Source organism: Bos grunniens, chromosome 3, assembly GCF_055505025.1.
Source record: "Bos grunniens cultivar Pamir isolate PY7600 chromosome 3, Bosgru_T2T1.0, whole genome shotgun sequence".
Lineage (NCBI taxonomy): Eukaryota > Metazoa > Chordata > Mammalia > Artiodactyla > Bovidae > Bos > Bos grunniens.
The window spans coordinates 106,230,914-106,255,032 of NC_141167.1; the positions used below are offsets into that span (position 1 = coordinate 106,230,914).

Sequence of the window (24,119 nt, forward strand, 5' to 3'; positions counted from 1 at the left end):
AGACAGTGGGCATTATTCCACAGCTGGCATGAGAGAATTCCAAGGGAGTGGCCGAAACTAGCTTGCTATAGTGCCCAGGGGATGTCCGTATGGAATGAAGTTTGCTGCTCGGATAGAGCAAGTGCTCTTCATCAGGATGGGGGGTTGGGGGGGTGTCCCATGACTTGTGATTGTGCCTTCCTTGCCCCCTCACTCCTAGGAAAACTTGGAATCTGGAAGCGTCCGGTGGGAACTGGAGGGAGAGCCTAAAACACTGGTCAGTGAGGCTGGAGTGAAGAAATCAGTAAAGAGAAAAGGGATACCAAGGACAGGAGTAGGCCAGAGGACCGGCCAGGGACAGGGGGCTAGACTGGGAACACTGGGGGGTACTGGCGGACAGGCCGTGACCCGGATGAGGCGAAGGGGCGCCTCGGTTCCCGTTACCAAGGCAACAGCCCGCGAGCCCCACCTCCCCTCCCCCCACACACACAGGCCCCAGCCCAGCCTCGCTCCGGCCGCCGCCACCGCCCCTGTTTTGTTTCCATGGCAACAAGAGGCGCGGGGCTGGTTCCAAACATAACGCGCTGTGGAAAACATGCGGCTCGGGGGACCCCCCCGCAGCCCCCGCTCGGGGCCGAGCCCTGAGGGGCCCCAGAGCAGCCCAGACGTCTTGCAGATTTGTGAGGGCCCCCAGAACCCGTCATGGAGCACAAAATCCCCTTCTCTTGCTCCCACCGCGTCCTCGGGTGTTCAGGGCTCCCCTCCATCGGGGCTCCCTGATTCTCCAAGGCGCGCAGGGCTGAGGATCCATCCCCCCTTCGGGAGGCACCTCTGGATCAGGCGGCGGCCGCCCTGCCCAGAAGCCCTCGGCTCCGCCCCACGCCGTTTTCAGGCCGCCTCTCGGGCCTGGACAAGCCGCGCCCTCCTGACAGCCTCCCCTGGGTCCCGAGCGCGATCTGCCGAAAGGGAGGGGGGCGGATCCACACAGAGGAGGGCTGAAGCGCAGGGGGAGGTGCTTCCGGGACAGAGGGCAGGCAAGATGGCGGCGCCCATGGAGCTGTTCTGCTGGTCAGGGGGCTGGGGGCTGCCGTCAGTGGACCTGGACAGCCTGGCCGTGCTGGTGAGGGGTGGCGCCGGCGCTCTCTGCTGCGCCCTGGAGGACTGGGGAGGGGGCCGGACTAGCCGGTCATCCGAATTTTGCCAGGGCGCCTCAGTACGGGCACAGTGGGGTAAACTGAGGCAATCCAAGAGCGTGCCTGGCCGGTATGAACTCTGTTCGGTGCCTTGGTAGCCTAGGTTTTGTTTAGCAATGGAAAGAGGCCTGGTCGGGGGTTCAGAAGATGAATTTTAGTTCTTAAACATCCATTTACTGGCTATGTGACCTTGGGGCGGTCTCTTCCCTCTGGGCGCCGTTTCTTCATCCGGAGCTTTACAAAGGCTGGATGATCTCAAGGTTCTCCGGCTCGGCATTACTGCCTGCTCCTCAGTCTCCCCTTCCTCCTCCTCACTCAACGGCATTTACGGAGGTTATTGTTTATTGAACCAAAAGGCCCACCCACAGCTAAGGCTCTGTAGAAAGAGCTTTGGAGTCAAACTAGTTAACTCATTCACTCACTCTTTCGTTTTCACTCTACTCATTTCATTGTATTAGGCCTCTTCCAGATACCAAACATGGGCATGCAAAGATGAATAGCATTTGGTCCCTCCCTTGGAAGTGTTTACATAAAGTTAGAAACGTCAGCAAACAAGTGTAATAAAATGTTCAGATGCTAAAGTGGGAACAGACCAAACAGACTGCCCAAGAAGGAATGGCCAGTGCTTCCAAGTGAGGCTAGATGTTCACCAGGTAGATGGAAGGAGAGGATATAAGAGGGAAGGGTTTTCCTGGCTGATTTGTAATCAGGGACATGTCCATAAGGTCTCTAAGGCCTGTGTTTGTCCGTTGTAAAATGGGAACAATAACGTCAACCTTTTTTGTGTGAAGCAATCCCTCAGTGTAGAGCATAGCACAGAGGGTATTCAATAAATGTTATTTCTTGTCTTGATTCCCCTGTGTGGGCCATGTCCTTGGCCTCTCTGCCTTCTGCTTCCTTCCCTGCAGACCTATGCCAGATTTACTGGTGCCCCACTCAAGGTGCACAAGATCACCAACCCCTGGCGGAGTCCTTCAGGTACCCAGTGTTCCTGGGGGGTGAGGAAAGGCGTGTACAAGGGGAAGTGCAGGAGACAGACAAGGGTGTGTTGTGGCTATGTGTGGATAGGTGGCTAAGGGTCTGCTGGAACTTCTTTCTCAATGTCAGGAACTCTGCCTGCCCTTCGGACCAGTCATGGAGAGGTCATCTCAGTACCACACAGGATCATCACCCACCTTCGAAAAGAGGTAGGTGGTTTGGGTAGGGTGACTGCCAGCGAGAGAGGTTCAATCAATTCAGTGCCACACACATTTATTGAGTACCAAGTGTATGGCAAACCAGACGCAGGTGACCCAGGGCTTCAAGGGACATGTAGTCTCGTGGAGGAGACACAGACATGTTGCTGTGATGCAGTAGGCTAGAGATTCAACTAGGCCACTGTTGAGACATCTGGAGCTGCAATGCCTTCTGCCTGCTGGGCAGGGAGGGAGAGATGAACAGGCTGTTGACACATGCAAGGGAAAGGAGAGTAGGAAATAACAGATGCAGCCCTCAAAGATGAGACCAGTGGGGGGCTGGGGTGGAAGATGGGATCAGAGAGCGAGTTCTAAGGGCCATTACTGTCTTTTCAGGGACCGGGTCAGGCTTTATAATACGGGGCTCAGGGTGGGCAAGACCAAGCGCCACGACAGGAAAGTTGAAAGAGCATCACAAGGGGACTAGAGAGGCCCAGGCTGTGCTTTTCACTGTCCCTGGCTATGTGACCGCCTTGGGCAAACTGCTTAATCTCTCAGAGCTGTAAACTGATTTGTAAGACCAGGAGCTTAGCCAGGACACTTTCTCAGGGCTCTTCCAGCTTTCATGGTCTGCTTCCAAAAGGGAGCATACTGTCAGAAGTAGACCCCTCTTATTAATTTCTACTTTCCCAAAGGTGGAGGAACTGGGGAATTAATGGAGGCTTGAGAGGAATGGAGAGAAGGGATCCAGGTAAAAGCCAAAACTCCTGGTGGGACTGGGCCACTGTTTTTGTATGAGCACAGCTTTCCCTCTTTCTAAAGAGTTTTCTCCTACCACAGCCATATTGAGAGAAAGATTATTACCCGTATTCCGTGGAGGATAATGAGGCTCAGAGAGGTTTAACGATCACACTCAAGAGGTTACTTGGGGACACAGTTTACTCAGGATGTGGAGGAGGGTGCTGAGGAGCAGACACTGGAGCCTAGGAAGGTGTGGCAGGCTGAGACCTGGGGGTATGGTTGGAATGCGTGTGTGGTGGTGGCGCCTGGACCATGGAATGAAACAAGAAACGGCCAAGAGCTGAGCATTGAGAGAACTAGCCAGAGAGCCCTCGACATGGGTTCACTGGGTCCCAGGAGCATGAGGATGGCATCCCCTAGTTCCCGAGGCATTGATTGAGGCCCAGCTTGCATCTGAGCTCTGCGCTGCTAGTTTTGTGGTGTCTGGATTGGGGAAGTTACTGTTAGAAAGTTGCCGTCAGCAGGCATCCCGCCAGCTTTCCGTGGAAACTCTGGGAGCTGCTCCTGGGTTTGTGGCTGGGCCTTCCTTCCTCCCCCCAGTGGGCGCGGGACCTTGACGGCCAGCAGGCTCCAAGGTCCAGGCTTTCCGCCAACAGCAACAGGCTACTGACTGGGCCCAGGCGAGGGGGCCTCCGCAAGAAAAGCTCCTTACTCTACCTCTGCTGTGCTCAGAGGTCAGGGTGGGTGGTGCCGGACAGGAGGCCTCCCTCCTTGAGGAAGCGTTCCCGCAGTCCCCCAGCATCCACCTCACCGTGGACGTTTCCTCCACAGAAGTACAATGCGGATTACGACCTGTCAGCCCGCCAAGGAGCAGACACCTTGGCCTTCATGTCCTTGCTGGAGGAGAAGCTGCTCCCAGTGCTGGTGAGTGCCCAGGCCTACACAGACACACACACACACCCAGCATGGGAACCAGAATCCCACCCTGGGTCAGGCAGGTGCAGTGGCTCAGACCAGCCTCTTCCTTCCTACATACCCAATGCAGATACATACTTTTTGGATAGACGCCAAGAACTATGTGGAAGTGACCCGGAAGTGGTATGCAGAGGCAATGCCCTTTCCCCTCAACTTCTTCCTGCCTGGCCGCATGCAGCGGCAGTACATGGAACGGCTGCAGCTGCTGTGTGGGGAGCACAGGCCTGAGGATGAGGAGGAGCTGGAGAAGGAGGTACCTCTGGGACAGGAGGGTGTTGTACAACAGGAGCCCCCAGGATGATGGCGGAGGGGCCAAGTGCGTGGGAGGGGAGGCGGTACCCAACCCGCAGCCGCGAGCCGACCTTGTGTCCCCTCCATAGCTATACCAGGAGGCCCAAGAATGCCTGACTCTTCTCTCTCAGCGCCTGGGCTCTCAGAAATTCTTCTTTGGAGATGCGTGAGTCTCACTCCAGGGGAGTCATAGGTGGCTTGGAAGAAGATACAGGTTCAAATGTAGCCACAGGGGCTAGGGTGGGGGCTCAAGCTCTGGACAGGAGGCGCTCGGCACAGACACTGGGTCTGGTGAAGGCAGGGCTGTGTGTGGGGCTGGAGCCGCCTCAGTGGTACAGGAGGGTGGAGGGCCGCTAGGCCTGGGACGGGCCTGCTGAGCTGTGGGGCACTCAATGTGCCCTTTATGCAGCCCTGGGATAGAGTCCCATTCAAGGCCAGGCTGGCGCCACCTGGGGCACTTTTCCCACCCCAGGACCAGGGCTGTGTGTCCTCTTCTCCCCCGGTGGTCCCCCGCTGCCCAGAGCCTATCTTCCCAGGGCCAACTCTTCTCTGACCCCATCTCTCCCCTTCTCCATCCCACTCTTTTCTCTGCTGCAGTCCCGCCTCCTTGGATGCCTTCGTCTTCAGCTACCTGGCCCTGTTGCAACAGGCAAAGCTGCCCAGTGGGAAGCTGCAGGCCCACCTGCGGGGGCTGCACAATCTCTGTGCCTATTGCGCCCACATCCTCAGCCTGTACTTCCCCTGGGAAGGAGGTAAGGGGCGGATGGGTGGGGAGGTGGGGGGTGCTGGTCCTGGGGAGAGTGGGCAGGGATCCAGGAACCAGCCTCCCACCCATCTCCGTTCCTCTCCCCTCAGCTAAGGCACCACCTCCACGCCAGACACCAGCAAATCCAGAGACTGAGGAGGAGCCATACCGGCGCCGGAACCAGATCCTAACTGTGCTGGCGGGGCTGGCAGCCATGGCCGGCTATGCCTTGCTCAGCGGCATTGTCTCCATCCAGCGGGCACCATCTGCCCGGGCCCCAGGCACCCAGGCCCTGGGCATGGCTGAGGAGGATGAAGAGGAATGATTTATCCTCATGCTCTCAGGACTGATTTTTCTACTGTCATGCATTCCAGAGGCTCCTGTGTTTCCCCATTGTTGGTATGGTGGAAATGGGGTGCCACCCTCCCCAGAAATAAAACTGCTCACATGGACTGAGATCAGACATTGTGTCTTTTAAGAGCTGCCATTTCTTCTAGCTGGTACGGGGGGCCCTCTGGTGCTCGAGTCTACCCTCTGGTGCTCGGCTTCGTTCACTGCCTGTGCCTTGGTGCTGACATCTGCACAGGCCTGGTTCTGCATCTCCAAGAAAGACAAACAGTTCCCAGTTTTGGGTCCGGCCTTCCTCGTCTCTTCCTCTCCTTAACCTCTCTCTCCATCCACCCCACCCCCTACCCCTGTGTTTGTACAGACAGTGAGCTCACCCTGGGCCGGGGCCCAGTTTCCACAGGCAACCAGCGCATAGCACACGCTCACACAAGCACGGGGGTGGAGGGCCACTGGGGCGTCCCGATCCTGTCCCTAGGGCCCTCCAGCCCCTGGCACCAACTAGAGGGGAGAATGAGTCACCCAAACCACTGCCTCTGGGCTTACGTCACTTAAGCTCCCCCTGGTCCTGCTGTACCCTCTGTAGCCACAGACGGCTTGTGGGCGGACCGTGTCCCTTTAATGTCCATGCTGAGCCCAGGCGCAAGCGTGGGTATCAGCTCCATCACTGGCGACGCCACAGGTAGGTGTGAATGGAGTAGCCAGGTGAGACAGTTTCCATGAAGCCCACGGCGGGATCCTTGATGGTGAGAGGCACGTCCTTAGAGGAGCTGGGGGAGGTAGGGAGGAGAAGCGGAGTGTGTGATCCCGCCAAGCCCACCGTCTCCTCTTCATCCCAGTTCCCAGGCCCCGTTGCTCTCACCGGTTCAGCACGACCACAACCGCAGAGCCGTCAGGACGTAACAGTGCCACCGTGTCCAAGTCACTCTTCTTACTGGCAACCAGCCCCACTCTGTGCGAGCCCTCAGGAATGAACTTGCTGAAGTGGGAACAGGCATTGTTAGGGACCCCAGCCCTGAGGGTGGCTTTCATCAGTCTATCACTTGAGAAGTCACCTTCCCTACCATCTACACCACCCTGCCCCCCGCACACCGGCCCCCAGAACCATTCCTAAGACCTGCCCTAACTCTCCAGGCCTCCAGCCATGCAGTTAGGTATGCCCTGCCCTCCTGCCTTCTAGCCTCAGCATCAGGCATTGAGGAACTGTCTGTCTCAAATGCCATCTAGTCACTTCCTACCTACATGGTGCAAAAGGGACAGATGTGAGCCTCCCAAGTTTCCCACTCTCCACACCTTCCTGCTCCCTCATAGTGGGTGATACAAGCCTAGTGCAGGAGATGCCAGGCCTGGCATGGAGTCGGAGTGCCCACCTTCCACTCACCTGAAGTGGCCAAGGTGGTAAAACATAGGCTGCTTGTAAAATGTGTCCTTGGCGATATCCACAATGATGGGGCTATCAACAAAATTGCGCACCCAGTTGGGTCCCCCTTCAGGATTTAGGGCGAGGTTCCAGTCGGTCCAGCCGACCACATGGTAGAGGAGGTTCTAGGGTAGGAACAGGGCAGAGACAAAGGTTCCACGTTGGGCCCCCAGTGAATACAGTTAAGTGTCACATGAGGGAGATGGGCTGTGGGGCCTCGGCCCTGGGAGGGGTGTGTTTTATATCCTTAATATCTAAGGAGGGGACTTCCCTGGTAGTCCAGTGGTTAGGTATCCTCCTGCCAATGTAGGGGACACAGGTTTGATCCCTGATCCAGGAAGATTCCACATGCCGCGGGGCAACTAAGCCCATGCACCACAACTACCGAAGCTGGCATGCCAAGAGCCTGCGCTCCACAAGAAAAGCCACTGCCGTGAGAAGCCCGTGCACAAAGGCTAGAGAGGAGCCTTCACTTGCCGCAGCGAGAGAAAGCCCGAGCGGCAACGAGGACCCAGCACAGCCAAAAGCGAAAAATCTGAGGAGGGAGGGGTTTTGAGGACAGAGGCATCACCAGAGAAACTGAGAAACCTGAGGCAGATACAACGGCTCAAGCATTCAGAACAAGGTGATGGGGTGCACAGATCTCTGAAGGGAAGGCAATAGAGGGCATCATGATAGCCTCAAACTTTGCCCCCAAGAGTAAGCGAGCTGGGGAAAAGCTGGAGAGGAGAGCCCCCGTCAGCCTCCGGTGAGACTAGCGAGGGGTCCAAGGTGGTCTGCTGTGCGGAAGGAGAGACTGAGGTGGCTCACTGTGATGATACTGTGGCTGTACCGCATCCCTCGATCCCAGGAGCCCAGCCGCACACTCTGCTCCCAGAACTTGGAGCCCACACAGGCCTCTGAGGCAAAGAGCATGGTGTTGGGGAACAGGCGGTGCGTCTCCCCCAGGGTGGCTTTTGCTGGAGCCAGGAAGTCCAGGTACCAATGTACAGCAATGCCATGAACATACTTAGCTGCTTCTGGGTCTGCCAGCACCTGTACAGAGAAAGGGAAGGGATACTGGGGAGACAGAGCCATGGAGCCTGGGTCCTACACAAGGGATCTGGAAGAGGCACTAGAACTTGAGAGGTGGGCGCAGGATGAACACAACTTAGAGGAGGTTAAAGTGACAACCTGGGAGATTCTTGGAGCTAGTCATCTGGATGCTGGATTTGGGGTCACTAGGGTACTAAGGGCTTCCCAGGTGGCTCAGTGATAAAGAATCTGCCTGCCAAGGAGATATAGGTTCAATCCCTAGGTTGGGAAGATCCCTTGGGGAAGGAAATGGCAACTCACTGGTATTCTTGCCTGGGAAATCCCATGGACAGAGGAGCCTGGAGGGCTATAGTCCATGGGGTCAAAAAAGAGCCAGACACAACTGAGCATCTAGACAAGGTACCCACGGGAGTCCTGGTCCTTACCACCTGGGCCCAGCGAGGCAACAGCAAGCGCTGGTCATCCAGCATCAACAGTCGGACGTCGCGGTGTGTGCTGTTGGCGAGGATGGGACCCAGGTCACGGGCGATGAAGTCTCGCTGGTGCTCAGGAGTGAAACCCAAGCATTGGAAGGGGTACCCGGTAAGGAGCCCTGCAGTAGGCTCGTTCTCGGCTGTCACTGCCCAGAACCGTAACTTGTGCTCCGCGTAGGCATCCAGGAACCTGGCGAGGGCAAGGGTGTGAGGGATCATGGCCGACAAAGGGGACCAGGGCCCTGGAGACTAGGAGGTCGGACTGAATGGGGAAAACTGAGGGGCCTAAGCCTGAAAGGGCCAGAAGGTAGAAAGAGGAGCTGAGATCTGGCAGCCGAACAGGTCAAGGGTTGGGACGCAGACCAGGGCGTGTGAGAGGGGAGGCTGGTCCAGACCCGATGGGCCTGCTGTTTCCTTACTTGACAAAGTATCTGGCCCAGGTCTTGTGGTAGAGATCCCCTGCTTGACCCTTGAGTGTCCCCTTCCCATTCACAGCCCCATTAGTCTTGAGCCAAGTGGGTGATGTCCAGGGACTGGCGAAGAGTGAGACAGAGCGGTTGGCCAACTCCAGAGCTTGGTGAATCAGTGGTATCTGGAAACAAAGGTAGTGAGGAAAGACACCCAGAGTTGGAACATGGACAGACTGGCCCAACCAGCGCATCTGGCCTAGCCCTCGGCCTCTACCCTCCCATCCTGAGTTCTATGTCTCTCTGCAAACTGCTCTAGCCTGAGGCCCCTCAACCACCAGGTATCAATGCTGCTGGGGCCTGAGGCAGCCAGAGTGCCCACCTTGAGCTTGACATCTTCCTCTGGAAGGCTGAAGTTGAGCAGCTGGAAGTCATCAGGGCTGTCGTCATAGGTATAGGTGCGGATGGAGAAGTCACAGCTGGCCATGGGGACCCGGATGATGTTGTATTCAATTCCTGCAGAAATTCCTGAGTCAGGGCCAAAGGGAACTTGGGTGCAGGGTGAAGGGCAGACTATCTGAGCTGGAGGCCCCCGGCACTCAGCGGATGGATAGGACAATTTTTTTCCCCCACCGGGCATTAACAGAGACCCAAATGTCAGGGATGGGTGGATGTCAGGGTGAAAGGAGAGGTCAAAGAGCCAACTGCACTATGTCATCCTGTCCCTTTCCTCCTCGCCTTCTTCGGAGAAGTATGATTTGAGTAGCAAATTCCGTGCAGCAGGTGACAGGGCAAGGATGTTGAGGGCAGCAGCATCCGTCATGGCTCCTCCAAATCCCTTCACTTTCTGGAATTTCTGATCTGGCTGCAAGGTCAACAGCAACCCTGGGGACATCCACAGGGAATAAAAGGCGTCAGTGCACAGGGGAGAAACTCCATGCTGATCGCTGGCATGACTTGGCCCCAGAAGGACCATAGCCTGGGTAAGGGGTGGTTACCTGTGCCTGTGCGATTGGCCTGGATGGTCCCCAGACTCAGCTCCATTCGGCGCCCGCTGCGAGTGCTCTCAAAGCGGCTGAAGGTGCCAGGGTCAGGCAGGGTCAAGGGGTCCAGAGAATCACAGTATGTACCATTGCAGACACACACCACCGAGCTGTAGCCAAAGCTTTTAGGGCTGCAGGGGCGGGCACCTGGCAGGGAGGGCACACAGAGAGGCAAGGGCTGAGGGGTGAAGACGGGGAGAAGGGACGCACTAGTTGAAAATAAAGACAAAATACTTGTTTCAAAAATTCCTGGGCCTCCCTGGCAGTCCAATGGCTAAGAGTCTGAGCTCCCAATGCAAGGGGAAGGGGTTTGATCCCTGGTCAGGAAATTACATCCCACATGCCACAACAAAGACCCAACTCAGACAAATAAATAATAAATAAATATTTTTTAAAATTATCTTGCTGTACCCCCACCCCACTGTTGCTCTCAGTCACGCAAAAGGATTTATTTAGCATCTACTTAAGTCCACCACCAGTATGCCAGAGACTGCCAAAGACCATATGGCAGAAGGGGAGCCTTGGGGCTCCTTCCCTTCTCTCTGACTCACTTACCTGATACCCACGACACTGTATGAAGTAGAAGTAATCCCATGAGGCTGGCAGCCATGATTCCTACTCTGCCCCGAGGCATAGGATACTCCTGAGAACACAATGAGGAGTGGCTAGAAGGCAAGCCCCTCTCCACCTCTCATCTACTCTCCTAGGCAGGGCTCAACTGCCTATAGTCTCCCACCTTTAACAGAATGAAACAAAGCCCACGGACACCTGAGTCCAGCCCTCCCTCCAAGATCTCTGCTAGTAATTGCTCTCTGCCCACCCCAAGCAGGACCCTCCTGCACCCCTCTTCCCAAGCACTTCTCCTTCAATCCCACCTTCCCTCCATCAAAAAGCCATGATGACCTGCCTCAGAGCCCGGTTAGCCAGAATTCCAGAAAGTGCATGACAGCAACAATTAGAAGCCTTGCCCCCCCTCACCTCTCTGGAAGGACTTGAAAGCTCCATCACCAGGCAAGAAGACGTTGGGGTTCCCAAACTTCTGAGGGATAGAGATCAACTAAATAAAAACAGGGATGCAGGGGACACCAGATTAGCTCTGCGGGTTAATTCCGGCATAATGGAACGAGTCACGTGAAACCACGGGAGTGTCACATGACCCAGGAAGTGAGGCAACTGCAACCATACTTGTAAAGGGCGACTGACTGGCTTCCTGAGGGCCTATACATCTATGAAATTCTAGAAGGCATGTATGGATGACAGCTTTAGGAAGAATCTAGATGAAAGATCTGAATGAAGGATTGGGTAGAGGTTCCCGAATCCCAAAGGATGGGAACCACAGCAGGCACACTGCCTTCTTAAGGAAAATATTTTAAAGTTATGCTGATAATGGTTAATACTAATAAAAGAGGATCATGGTACAAAAATACTGAGGCCAAAATCCTGAGCGATGATTAAGCAATCTTTGCCCTAGGGCAAAGATTGCAGGAGTCGGACACACAGATGCTTACAGATAAGGACAAAATTGGTAACAGCTGTGCACAGAGACCCTTCCTACAGGGCTTCATGGAGAAGGGGTGAGGGATAAGGAGTATTAACCAGAGAAGTGCAGAGAGGATGGGCCCTGGGCAGGGGGCCGGTGCCTCCCCGGGCCTCTCTTGTTTCATCAGCAGATACAGATGAGAAGGAATTGATTTTCCTTTCTCACAGGACAGAGAGGTTGTGTAAAGCAGTTCAGAAACTGCAAAGTGTGGTACAAAGCTGTATCCTCAGTGGATGTGAGAAGGAGCTTGTTTTGCCTCGTGGGCCACATCACAGATTTAGTGGGAGTGACATACACATTTAAGACCTGGCTGACTCTAGCTCCCTGAGCCTATTTCCTCACCAGTTAAACTTCCCCATCTGTTAAACGCCACCACCTCACAAGGTCATTACTACAATCAGTAAGATAAGCACAGTGCCTGGTACGCAGTAGACCCTCGGGAACCACTTGTCTTTTTTTTTTTTTAATTATCTCAGTGAAGTGTTTCCAAATAAACTCCAGGAGAAATTGACCATTTCTTCTAGGTCCCCATAACCCTAGAGGAGCTATGGTCTCGGTGAGAGGAGCTTGGTTTGAATCGTGGCTCCACTATTTACTGGCTGTTTGATCATCAATAAACTGGAAGGGCTGATGCTGAAGCTGAAGCTCCAACATTTTGGCCACCTGATGTGAACAGTCAACTCACTGAAAAAGACCCTCATGCTGGTAAAGGCTGAAAGCAAAAGGAGAAGAGGACAGCAGAGGATGAGATGGTTGGATGGCATCTCCGATTCAATGGACATGAACTTGGGCGAACTCTGGGAGATGGTGAGGGACGAGAGGCCTGGCCTGCTGCAGTCCATGGGGTGGCCAAGAGTCAGACATGACTTAGTGACTGAACAGCAACAAACTGCTTAATCACTCTAAGCCTCTGTTTCTCATCTATAAAAGGGAAGCGATAACTCCCATCGCACAGAATTGTTGTAAGGTGTCAGTATGATAACGCCCAGCATACTGTTAAGTCACTTCAGGCTTTGCGACCCCACAGTTTGTAACCTGCCAGGCTCCTCTGTACATGGGATTTTCTAGGCAAAGATACCAGAGTGGGTTGCCATTTCCTCCTTCAGAGGATCTTCCTGACCCAGGGATCAAACCCTTGTCTCTTATGTCTCCTGCATTGGCAGGCAGGTTCTTTATGACTAGTGCCATCTGGGAAGCCCAAAAAGGGCGTGTGGCCTCCCCTTGAGGAATCGAACTCGGTCTCCCACGCGACAGGCAAGGGCTCACCACCATGTTAATGAAGACTGGCACCAAATACTACAACAAGGTAGGGCTGAGTTTACATAAGGAGCTTGGAATTCCACAAATGAGATCTTACTCATTCAAGCAGAAGGCCTGGCCCAGGATGGCTAGGTGCCAAATTGTTCCATTTAATTGAACCACCATCACTATGTCAAATTCAGACTTCCTGTTTCTCAAGGAAATGCTGTACATGACGTGTTCTGGGGAGGAGAGCAGGTGATATCCAGCATCTTACTTCCCTCGAGCTCACTTGGTCCACCAATTTTTATTAAGCACATACTGTTTGCCCTGACCTGCTCTGCTGGCTCTAAAGTCCCTCTCCCTTGCCTGTTTCCCTTTGCAGGCAGAGACTTTGTTGAGTCTTTTGTTTCGTTTCTATCAAGGTGATTTGCCCTTGAGGCTTTTGTATTTTATCTTCTTAATAAAGTTGGTTATTATATTTATTGAGTACCTATTCTACGCTGCTTTATGTTCATTGTCTCATTTCATTCTCACAAGGCAGATACTAATTTTTTCCCCACTTTAGAGATGAGGAACTTAAGACTCTAAATGGTCATGAAATTGCCCATAGTCCCTTGACTACTCAGTGGTGGGACCTGGATTTGTAATAAGGGGTGGAGCAGGTACACATGGGACCCTATGGCTGCCAACACTCAACCGGGCAGTGGTCCTCAAGGCAGAGAGTGGGTGAAGAAGATGAGAGGCCTTCTCTTCGGGGCCAGCAAGTGAGCTGGGGGGGTCAGGGGACAGGCTGAGGGCTGTGTCCCACAAAGCTCTAGAGCCCTCGCCACACGGTTCCCTGGCCAGGCCCAGGCTTCGAGGCAACTGCGCCCTCTCCTCCATTCCCCATCTGGGGTCTAATGGCGGTGTCAGTCTTCATGGGTCACCATCCACAGAGGCCTCAGCAACTGGAGTGCATGGCACTGCCATTAAGTGCCATGCACAGCTTCAACCAGCTTCAGTGTCTCTGTTCACATTTCTAAAACTGATATAGCTGAGATCAGCTGTCTACCTGCTAGGAGGTGGCAGAGGTCAGGGTTAAGCTGCAAGGACACTGCCCATCAAGACTTCAGGTCTACCTCTGCGGGTGGAGCTGTTCTGAGAAGGGCAACTGCTGTGAGCTGGGCACTAACCTGATGGGCATTTGCTACCACATGTATTCCCACTGACCTTACACAAATGATTTGCTCCGGTTTAAATGAAAAACCTGAGGACTGGCTGGGTGCTGGGCGCCTGGCTCCCTCAGTGATGATGGCTGGGCAGGCTCTGGGGACCTGCCCCTGAGTGCGCCACCCGCTGAGATCTGCCTCTTCAGCAGGGCCTGGGCATTGGTGGAAGGACACAGACTGGGTGCTGGACCAGCGCTCTGGGGCAGAGTAACTGGCCAGCCCAGGGACTCCTCCTCTTAGCCTGGGCCTCGGAGAGCGGAAATTAAGCCTTAGCACTTTGGCCTTTGTCAGAACAGAGAATAACATTCGCTCTGGTGGAGGTTTACAGCAACATGGTGACCTGACCATGACCTGACCTTAAGGAAAAATGATCTGACACCAAGAAGTTTGCAACAACTAACCACGCCCCCCACCCTTCCCTGTAAAAGGGCTTGGCTGAAAGTTTTCCAGGAGTTGGGGGTTTTTAAGGCATAAGCAACTTTGCACGGCCCTGCAGTAAACCTCTCTTTGCTCCAAACTCGACATGTTTTGGTCTTATCTGGCCTCACTGCACTGAGCACACAGACTTGTGTTTGATAACAGATTCGTATCCAGAGTCCTGTGACACACATCACACCTGGAGGTGAGTGCCTCCTGGCGTCCCAAACGCTACCTTAGCTGCTGGTTATTTTCAAAAGCTGCTGTGCTGGTCTGCAGTGTTGCTTCGTATTGTTTTAAAATTGTCCCGTTTTCCACGGTGTGTTTTCTCTGCTAAAAATGAAGCCCAAGTTGGCTTCCAAAGTGCTGGCTACGTGGCACCACTTCTGGATCTGTGTTCTTCAAAGGCATTGGTCAGGGGATAACTGGTCGATAATGAAACAGAATCCAGGACTCCCGGGTTGAGCAAGATGGACTGGTTTTCAGCTGGGGAGGGGCTGGTCTGCCTCTGTTCCTGAGCTTCACTTTCCCTTTCACGGGAAATCTCTGCCCAATAGCCTGAGCACCCCCTTTTCATAATAAGTATTTCCTCACATACTCTCTACTATCCTGAAATAAAGGTATAGATACTATGACTTACCTATACACATAATTAAGAGACTAAATACTGTTGCCTTAATTGGAATATAAAGGAAAGATAATGGGACTTTTATTTATAGGAAAATATGTTTTCAATAAATAAATGCTTAGGAAGGATTATCTACAAGACATTATAGAATAGTCAGATATGTACTAACCTAAATGGAATAAATTAGGATTTAACAGAAGGAAAAACAGCCCATGAATTAATAATTTCAGTGTGTAATTTTCATGTAATTTTTACAAAATGTAATTATTATTATGCTGTAAAAATATAAAATACATGATAAATAAAAATGCTTAAAATCAGTCTTTATAAATAAGATTCAATGCATTCCACAAGTCTTAACAAATTTACTATTTGATTCTAAGCCTTAGCAATTCAGTAAGGAATTTCTTTTCAGCAAATGGTGCTGAGATGACTGGATATCATGTGCAAAAAAGATAAACTTAGACCCTTACCCCACTCCATAATAAAAAATCAAAGCAAAATGAATCACAGACTTAAATATAAGAGCTAAAACTATAACATTTCTGGAATAAGGAAGATTAGCCAGTGGTTTCTTTTTCTTTGTTTTAGGCAACAATAAACATTTGTTATCTCACATTTTCTGTGGGAAAGGAATGCAGGAGTGGCTTATCTGGATGGTTCACACTTGCAGTTTCTAAAAAGATTATTGCCAAGACATTGGTCAGGGCTGCTGTCATCTGCAGTAGGCTTGACTGCGCTTAGGCTCTGCTTCCAAGTTAACTGAAAGTGAAAGTGTTAGTCACTCAGTCATGTGGAGTCTTTGTAATCCCATGGACTATGGCCCACCAGGCTCCTCTGTCCATTGGATTCTCCAGGCAAGAATATTAGAGTGAGTTGCCATTCCCTTCTCCAGGGGATCTTCCCGACCCAGGGATCGAACCCAGGTCTCCCACATTGCAGGCAGTAAACTGTCTGCGTCACCAGGGAAGCCTAACATAGTTCATCACCTACCATAAGTGATAAACTGGGCCTGGCTGTTGGCAGAAGGCCTCAGTTTCCCATCACATGGAATAATCCACAGGGCTGCTTGAATGTCCTCCCATCATGGCAGCTAGATTCCTCCCCAGTGAGCGATCTAAGAGACAGTAAGGCAGAAGCCACAATGTCCTAGCCTCAGGAGCCACACATTATCATTTTTACAATATCCTATTGGATAACAGTCATCTTTTTATTAATATATATATATTTTTAATTTTATTTATTTTTTTAATTGAAGGATAAAGTGAAAGTCCCTCAATCGTGTCCAACTGTTTGCAACCCCATGCACTATACAGTCCATGGAATTCTCCAGGCCAGAATACTGGAGTGGGTAGCCTTTCCCTTCTCCAGGGGATCTTCCCAACCCAGGGATGAAACCCAGGTCTCCCGCATTGCAGGTGGATTCTTTACCAGCTGAGCCACAAGGGAAGCCCAACTGAAGGGTAATTGCTTTATTTATTTTTTTGTTACACATGCGTGGCGTGTGGGATCTTAGTTCCCTGAGCAGGGAACGATACTGTGGCCCCTGCATTAGGAGCAGTCTTAACCACTGGACTACCAGCAAAGTCCCTACACAGGTCTTCCATAGAGATGTGTGTTGGACAGAGAGGCTAAATACAGGCATGCACACCAGGTGGTGGGGATCACTTGGGAGCCACCTAGGAGGCAATCTACCATAGTCCGTCCTCTGTTCCCCAATAAGGCATGTCTCTCCCACTGGTAAACACTCTTACTTCCTCTCAAGGTCCCCCAAATTCTCATCTCATTATAGCTTAAGTTCAAAGTCTCATTAGACAATGGTTTCTTACTTATGAGTCCCAAATACAAACGATAGAAGAAAAAGACAAATTGGACTTCATCAAAATGAAAAATGTTTGTATTTCAAAGGATGCCATTAAGAAAGTGAAAAGAAAACCCACAGAATGGGATAAAATATTTTCAAACCACATCTCTGATAACGGCCTAGTATCCAAAATATACAGAGAACTCTTATAACTCAAAAATAAGAAGATAACCCAATTAAAAAACAGGCAAAGGACTTGAAGAAACATTTATCCAAAGATAATGTACAAATGTCCAACAAGAACACAAATAGATGCTTGACAACATTTTTCATTAAGGAAATGCAAATCAAAACCACTATGAAATACCACATCACATACATTAGGATGGCTATGATCAAAAAGACAGACAATGACAGGTGTTGGCAAGGATGTGGAGAAATTAGAACTTGGGAATGTAAAATGGTGCAGCCACTTTGGAAAACATTTTGGCAGTTTCTCAAAATGTTAAACAGAGTTACCATTTGACCCAGCAATTCCACTTCTAGGTAGCTACTGAAAAGAAAACATTTATCCACACAAAGAGTTGCACATGAATATTTATAGCAGCGTTATTTATGGAAACAAACCAAATGTCTATCAGCTGGTGAACAAATACACAGACTGTGGTATTTCATTAAATAGAATAGTATTCAACAATAAAAAGGAACAAAATACCAATACATTCTATGACATGCTGCTGCTGCTGCTGCTAAGTCGCTTCAGTCGTGTCCGACTCTCTGTGACCCCAGAGACGGCAGCCCACCAGGCTACCCTGTCCCAGGGATTCTCCAGGCAAGAACACTGGAGTGGGTTGCATTTACTTCTCCAAACATTCTATGACATGAATGTACTTCAAAGACATCATGGTAAGTCAAAGAAGCCAGACAAAAAGACCACACATTCATGATTCCATTTATATGGAATTCTAGAACAGCCAAATCTAGAGAGACAGAAAACAGATTAGTACTTGCCTGCAGCTGGAGTGGGAATCGAAATTGCAAAATTCTATAAATTTACTCAAAATCATTGAACTGTACACTTAAAAGGAGAAACTTTTATAGTATATAAATTAAACCTGAATGAAGTCAGTAAAAAAAATTTCATTACATATTTGCAGTTGGTTCATGGTTTTGGTAGGACTACTACCACATTGAAACTCTTTACAACTAAATATATTACATAGTTGGAAGTGCTAATGCTGAGTCAGTTCAGTTCAGTTCAGTCGCTCAGTCGTGTCCGACTCTTTGCGACCCCATGAATCACAGCACGCCAGGCCTCCCTGTCCATCACCAACTCCCGGAGTCCACCCAAACCCATGTCCATTGAGTCGGTGATGCCATCCAGCTATCTCATTCTCTGCTGTCTCCTTCTCCTCCTGCCCCCAATCCCTCCCAGCATCAGTCTTTTCCAATGAGTCAACTCTTCACATGAGGTGGCCAAAGTACTGGAGTTTCAGCTTTAGCATCAGTCCTTTCAATGAACACCCAGGACTTATCTCCTTTACAATGGACTGGTTGGATCTCTCTCCTGTCCTCCTTCCACTAAATTCTCAAAAGTGCTCCTAATTGTTGTTCTTCAGTTGCTTAGTTGTGTCCAACTCTTTGTGATTCCATGCACTGCAGGATGCCAGGCTTCACTGTCCATCACCAACTCCTGGAGCTTGCTCAAACTCATGTCCATTGAGTTGGTGACGCCATCCAACCATCTCATCCTCTGTCATCCCCTTCTCTTCCTGCCCCTAATCCCTCCCAGCATCAGTCTTTTCCAATGAGTCAACTCTTCCCATGAGGTGGCCAATGTACTGGAGTTTCAGCTTCAGCATCAGTCCTTACAATGAATATTCAGGACTGATTTCTCTTAGGATTGACTGGTTTGATCTCTTTGCAGTCCAAGGGACTCTCAAGAGTCTTCTCTAGCACACAATTTGAAAGCATCAATTCTTCGGCGTTCAGCCTCTGTTTTGGTCCAACGTTCACACTCGTACGTGACTACTAGAAAAGCCAATTGCTCCTAATCATGGTCTCCACTAAAGACATGTTTCCAAAATGCCCTGTAGGGGACAACTGAGACCCACTGCCCTAGGGGAGTCACCTCAAATGCCCAGGCTGCAGTAGTCACTATGGACGTGCTGCTGCTGCTGCTAAGTCGCTTCAGTCGTGTCCGACTCTGTGCGACCCCAGAGATGGCAGCCCACCAGGCTCCCCCATCCCTGGGATTCTCTAGGCAAGAATGCTGGAGTAGGTTGCCATTTCCTTCTCCAATGCATGAAAGTAAAAAGTGAAAGTGAAGTCGTTCAGTCGTGTCCCACTCTTCGCGACCCCATGGACTGCAGCCTACCAGGCTCCTCCGTCCATGGGATTTTCCAGGCAAGAGTACATACTAGGTGGCCACAAACGCGTTCCTCGTTTCCCTTTGCACAGCACTTTAAAAAGACTTAGCTAAACACCAAGGGAGGGCAACTGGGAAATACATATAAGTGAGAAGCTAAAGCACAAAAATAGTTTGGCTGACCCAGCACAGAAGTTCTGATCTCACTTCAGCCAACCCTTGGCTCAGACAGCAAACTCCAGCCTTGGAGCTTGGCAAGCACCAAGTCACAGGCTCCTTACTCTGTAGGTCTCAAGTCAACTCCCCAAAGAGGGTGCCTCCTCCTGGTCCCACTGTCACTTCTATGGTCAAAGAGAGACACTCTCATGTGGGGTATGGCAGAGGAGGACTCAAAAAATACCAAGAGATAACTGAATGGATAAAACCTTACCAGTCAACCTTTAATCTGTCCTTTCAGCTCTGGTTTCTGATCTGAAGAAACACCACTGTTACTGATTACTGACACCAAATGATTTCTCCCTCCAGTGAGACCCTTCTGCCCCTTAATTACTAAGTTGTAGCTTCATCTCCGGATTCATCAACAAACTTTTTTTTCAGCTTTATAGAGATAAAATTTTTTATGTCTCTAGCTCAGTCATTAAAGAATCTCCCTGCAATGGAAAAGACTTGGGTTCGATTCCTGGGTCAGGAAGATCCCCTGGAGAAGGAAATGGCAACCCACTCCAATATTCTTGCCTGGAGAACCCCATGCACAGAGGAGCCTGGTGGGCTACAGTCTATGGGGTAAGAGAGTCTGAAACGACTTAGCGACTAAACCGCGACTGCCACTGAGAGGTAACATTGTGTAAGTTTAATGTGTACAACTGATGATCTGACACATAATTTGACATGTTGCCAAGTGATTATGGCAATAGTTGGTTTAATTAACCAACTCTTAAACAATAACCATAGCATACCTGTAAAGTCCAGTGCAAATGAAAGTATTTGTACCTCATATGCTTTCCTGTAATTTTTCTCAAGATACCAATAGCTAATCTTTCATGGGTGCTTACTACATGCATTAGCCTGACAGCCCCATGTTATGGGGAAAACTGACTCAGAGAGGTTAAGTAAGTGGCAGAGTCAAGCCTAAATGCAGCTCTTTCCTACTCTGAAGCCCAAGCAGCTCTTAGTCATCATGTCTTACAGTCTCCCTGACATTTCAGTAGTATATTTTTAGTCTTCGGTAAGCTTCTTTTTCTTTCTTTTTTAAACAATTATTTATCTATTTATTTACTTATGGTTGCACTGGGTCTTCCTTGCTGCATATGGGCTTCCTCTAGTTGTGGTGAGTGGAGGCTACTCTGTTGCGGTTGCACAGGCTTCTTATTGTGATGGCTTCTCTTGCTGCAAAGCATGGGCTCTAGATGTGCGGGCTTCAGTAGTCGCAGCACACGGGCTCAGTACTTGCAGCTCGCAGACCCTAGAGCTTGCAGGCTTCAATAGTTGCGGCGCATGGACTTCAGCTGCTCCATGGCATGTGGCATCTTCCCAGACCAGGGATCAAACCTGCGTCCCCTGTATTGGCAGGCAGACTCCTATCCACTGTTTCACCAGGGAAGTCCCTTCTGTGAGTTTCTAAATGGCCACAGGGCAAATTTCACAGTTCCTATTTCTCTGAAACCTAAAACTCTTCCTCAAGAGACAAGCACAGAATTGGGGCTCAGGTTTACTGAATGAATGAATGAGTTAAGTTACTAACCACATTCGCTGTTTAAGGCCCTGCTTGTCAGTGTTTAAGGGAATGTTTTTGGTGTGATCTGAAGCAAAAGAATGGTGAACTTCCAGAATAATGAAGCTAACTCTGAAGAGGACTATTAGAGCCAGAGTGAGACTTAATTGAGGGGATTTGGTTGAGGCAACAGGAAGTATGATTCAAATGCTGAACAACTCCTCACTGTCCTGAGCCTCCCATGCAAGGCTGTCATGAGTCTCATTGCCGATAAAAAAGTATGAGAAGGTGGTCCTTGTGAACTGTAAAACTCCATATGGATGCTGGAATTATTATTGTTATTGTTATCTAGCCTTTGTTTTTTTCCTCCAGGTACAGCGGAGGGAGTCTTCGGTCCCAGGCCTTTACTCCCACCCCTGCTCCCTCAAGCTGCCACCAATTGTCTCCCTCAAGAGGAAGCAATAAGGAAGGGGAAGGGTGTTTTTGACATGGACACCCTAGTGATTATACAGGATTAAAACCCTTGCTTCATTCCTTACTAGAACTGAGATACTGGGAAGTTACTTGACTTCTTGGAGCTTCAGTTTCCTCATCGTCAAACCTCTTGCCTCATGGGTTGTTATGAGAACCTCATGCAACAATGTGTGTAATATTACTCACAGCCAAACGTCTGGGATGAGTTGCTACACTTGGTGAGTCTTCTCTCCATTTCTTATGTTGCACGGGCTGAAGCTGGTCCTCTTGGCTCCCCAAAACTGCTCTTGCCAAGGTCACTGATGATCCCTCTGTTGCTAAGTCTAGTGAATAATGCCCAGCCAGGGATTCCCTGGTGGTTCAGATGGTAAAGAATCCGCTTGCAATGCGGGAGACCTGGTTTCGATCTGTGGGTTGGGAAGATCTCCTGGAGGAGGGCATGGCAACCCACTCCAGGATTCTTGCCTGGAGAATCCTGATGGACAGAGAAGCCTGGCGGGCTACAGTACAGAGTCAGACACAATTGAGCAACTAAGCACACAGCACTTATCTAACTGTACCTTTTACCTCAGTTGACACCGGCCCCTCTGTTCTAGAAGCATTCTCTTTTGTTCTTATGACTTCGTACTCTGCTGCTCTGGAGGTCCTCTCCCTTCTTTGGCTGTTCCTTCTCCTTTGCAGGCTTCGCCTCCTTTGTCTGCTCCTTTGGGTTTTGTCCTAGACCTCTTCTCATACGTCACGCTCTCTCCAGAGACAACCCATGGCTTTGATTATCTTCTGGTTGCTTTTGGTTCCAAAATATGCACTTCCAATCCCAATCCTCCTCTTGAGATGGACTCTGTGATGACTCTACCCTCCAGACCTTTCCTGCTGGAGTCTCACAGACACTTCAGCAGCAACATCACGAGGGCGTCATCTCCTCCAGCCAAACCCACTCTTCCTCCTGTGTTCTCTACCCCGATGAACAGAACCTCTTCCTTGAAGAACCTGGGGCTTGTGCCTGATTCTGTCCTCTCCTGAAATCCTTCTTCCTATCATTTCTCTTGTTAACTACTGAAACACCTCTCATTTGACCTCCTACACTCTACTTTTCTCCTCCAATCCATTCTTCAAGAAGCATTCAATGGTGTAACTCAAATACAAACACTGAAGCTACCATTCTCCCTCCTAAAATCCTTCAATGGCTCCATACTGCTTTTTAAGAGGGTTTCCAGGACCTGGCATCTTTGTTTCAGCTTCATTTCTCATCCCTCCGTGTGGACTATATGCTCCAATCACATTTTGCCTAAGAGGCCACATTCCATCTTGCCTCTGCTCTGAGCTAGGATATTTTCTTCTCTCTTAAAAAAAAAAAAAAGAATAAATACTCTTTTTCATCAGTAAGTCTTCAGCCTTAATGTCTCTACCATCAGTACCATTCTCCTGACACCCTGAAATGCGCAGGGCACCCCTGCTATGTGCTCCCCAATGTGCATATTTGACAAATAATAATTGGGCATCTACTATGGGCCAGGCACTGTTCTAGATACAGTAATGAATAAGATGATAAAGTCCCTGACCCGGTGGAGCTTATGTTCTAGCGGGGATGATAGACAACAAACACAGAACTTCAGATGGCCATGAGCACTACTAAACAAAACAAAGGGGTAGGGAGTGCTGGACAAAGGGAGTGAGGGCGGGAGTGGCAGGAAGTGAAATTAGAGAAAAAGGTTGGGGGTCAGATTCTGTAAGGCCTTCGTGGCCACTGTGAGGAGTCTGCATTTTATTCCAAGATGGAAATTCACTGGACAGTTTGGTGCAGGGAAGCGCTGCCATCAGGTCTATATTTTTAAAAGATCACTTTGGCTGCTGTGTAGAAATCAGACTGTAAGGGGTAAGTGCCAAGGCACGGGGACCAATCTCTAATTACAGCCTGCCATGGACTGGCCCCCTTGTTCTCTATCCTTTCTCCTCAGAATCCTCACAGACTCTTCTTCAGTTTGCACCACTCTTCACCTCCAGGCCTAGTTAATGCCTATTCATCTTTCTTTCAGATCTCAGCCCCTGTCATTATGTCTGAGAAATTCTCTTTGTCACACACACACCCACTCCTGTAACACAAGCTCAGAAATCTCGCATCTCCTTTGTAGCTCTTGCTGCTTGCAGTTAATTGTAAAAATGACTTAATTATAGCACCCAGTGGCCTAACTCCTTTGTCTGTTGATCTGTCCATGCCAAAGCCTAATAGAGCAGGGGTCAATGTGTATCGCCAGTAGGGAGCACAGCACGCTGCGCTAGTGCTATGCTCACTGAACATTTGTCGGATGATTGAAGAATGGATAAATTATACAGAACTCTTCCCCATTCCAGCCCTCAAAAATGCAAGTGAGTAGAAGAGGATTTGAAGATTTTCCCCCTCTTCATCATTAGTAAAACACGACCATCCCTACAACTAATGATAACAGTGCTGATAAAAAGGTGAGCTGCAGATGCAGGGAAGGGAGAATTAAGATCTAAGCAGTGCAAAATCCATTACGCCTACCGTCGGTGAAGTGAAACAGCAGCCCCAACCGGAGGCGAAAGGAAATCCCAGAGCAGCCTGTAAAGCTGGTAGGCGGGGCTGGAGAACAGGGCTCAGCGGAGGCAGGGTGCGCCTCACCACGCGCAGCCGCAAGGCGCGCAGGGCCGATTGGGCGGGACCGGGGCCTCGCTCGGGAAGGGAGACCCGTAATCTTCAGGAGGCGGGACGCAGGCACTTTCCGCACGTCTTATTGGTAGTGCTGAGGACGGACTGTTTCCGCTGACCAGCCGTAGCCCAAATATGGCGCAAGCGTATTCGGGGTCTATTTGGAAAGGGGGCGCGGGAAGCAAGAAGCGCGCATGCGTCTCCGTATATACTCGCCAGCACACCCTAATGGATGGGGGA

At 50.5% G+C, this 24,119-nt stretch overlaps 2 protein-coding genes across 6 annotated transcripts; one reads left to right on the forward strand and one right to left on the reverse strand.

Annotated features, from left to right (window-relative positions):
• Positions 1-545: 545 nt before the first annotated feature.
• On the forward strand, positions 546-5,562 carry MTX1 (metaxin 1). 3 transcript variants are annotated; one of them, XR_015161108.1, is made up of 9 exons: positions 546-1,099; positions 2,081-2,150; positions 2,280-2,359; positions 3,043-3,098; positions 3,920-4,012; positions 4,134-4,316; positions 4,444-4,520; positions 4,952-5,106; positions 5,210-5,562. XR_015161108.1 is itself a non-coding variant. In XM_086393191.1 (8 exons), the coding sequence occupies exons 1-8, from the start codon at positions 1,019-1,021 to the stop codon at positions 5,422-5,424; spliced, it is 954 nt and encodes a 317-aa protein (XP_086249317.1). In that variant the 5' UTR covers positions 1,005-1,018; the 3' UTR covers positions 5,425-5,562. The 3 variants fall into 3 exon arrangements, 2 of the variants coding, with proteins under 2 accessions (XP_086249317.1, XP_086249318.1); XM_086393191.1 differs by lacking the exon at positions 3,043-3,098 and having other exon boundaries at positions 1,005-1,099; XM_086393192.1 differs by lacking the exons at positions 546-1,099; positions 2,081-2,150.
• GBA1 (glucosylceramidase beta 1) lies at positions 5,553-24,093 on the reverse strand. Of its 3 annotated transcripts, XM_086393189.1 has the most exons (13): positions 23,736-23,884; positions 15,851-15,974; positions 10,801-10,879; positions 10,378-10,465; positions 9,778-9,969; positions 9,518-9,664; positions 9,162-9,295; positions 8,792-8,964; positions 8,325-8,562; positions 7,675-7,899; positions 6,826-6,989; positions 6,307-6,423; positions 5,553-6,214 (listed from the first exon to the last, which is right to left on the reverse strand). In XM_086393189.1, exons 3-13 carry the CDS (start codon positions 10,825-10,827, stop codon positions 6,109-6,111), a joined length of 1,611 nt encoding a protein of 536 aa, XP_086249315.1. In that variant the 5' UTR covers positions 10,828-10,879; positions 15,851-15,974; positions 23,736-23,884; the 3' UTR covers positions 5,553-6,108. The 3 variants fall into 3 exon arrangements, with proteins under 3 accessions (XP_086249315.1, XP_086249314.1, XP_086249313.1); XM_086393188.1 differs by lacking the exon at positions 15,851-15,974 and having other exon boundaries at positions 23,736-24,093; XM_086393187.1 differs by lacking the exons at positions 15,851-15,974; positions 23,736-23,884 and having other exon boundaries at positions 10,801-10,951.
• Between the last annotated feature and the right edge of the window lie 26 nt (positions 24,094-24,119).

What these genes read in the sequence shown, in the direction of transcription:
- MTX1 (XM_086393191.1), top strand. Translation starts at nt 1,019, where the DNA reads ATGGCGGCGCCCATGGAGCTGTTCTGCTGGTCAGGGGGCTGGGGGCTG. An exon ending in TCACCCACCTTCGAAAAGAG is followed by an intron (nt 2,360 to 3,919) that starts GTAGGTGGTTTG and finishes TTTCCTCCACAG; the next exon opens with AAGTACAATGCGGATTACGA. An exon ending in AGAAGCTGCTCCCAGTGCTG is followed by an intron (nt 4,013 to 4,133) that starts GTGAGTGCCCAG and finishes TACCCAATGCAG; the next exon opens with ATACATACTTTTTGGATAGA.
- GBA1 (XM_086393188.1), bottom strand. Translation starts at nt 10,827, where the DNA reads ATGGAGCTTTCAAGTCCTTCCAGAGAG. An exon ending in TACAGTGTCGTGGGTATCAG is followed by an intron (nt 9,970 to 10,377) that starts GTAAGTGAGTCA and finishes CCTCCCTGCCAG; the next exon opens with GTGCCCGCCCCTGCAGCCCT. An exon ending in TGCCTCGCTGGGCCCAGGTG is followed by an intron (nt 7,900 to 8,324) that starts GTAAGGACCAGG and finishes TTCTCTGTACAG; the next exon opens with GTGCTGGCAGACCCAGAAGC.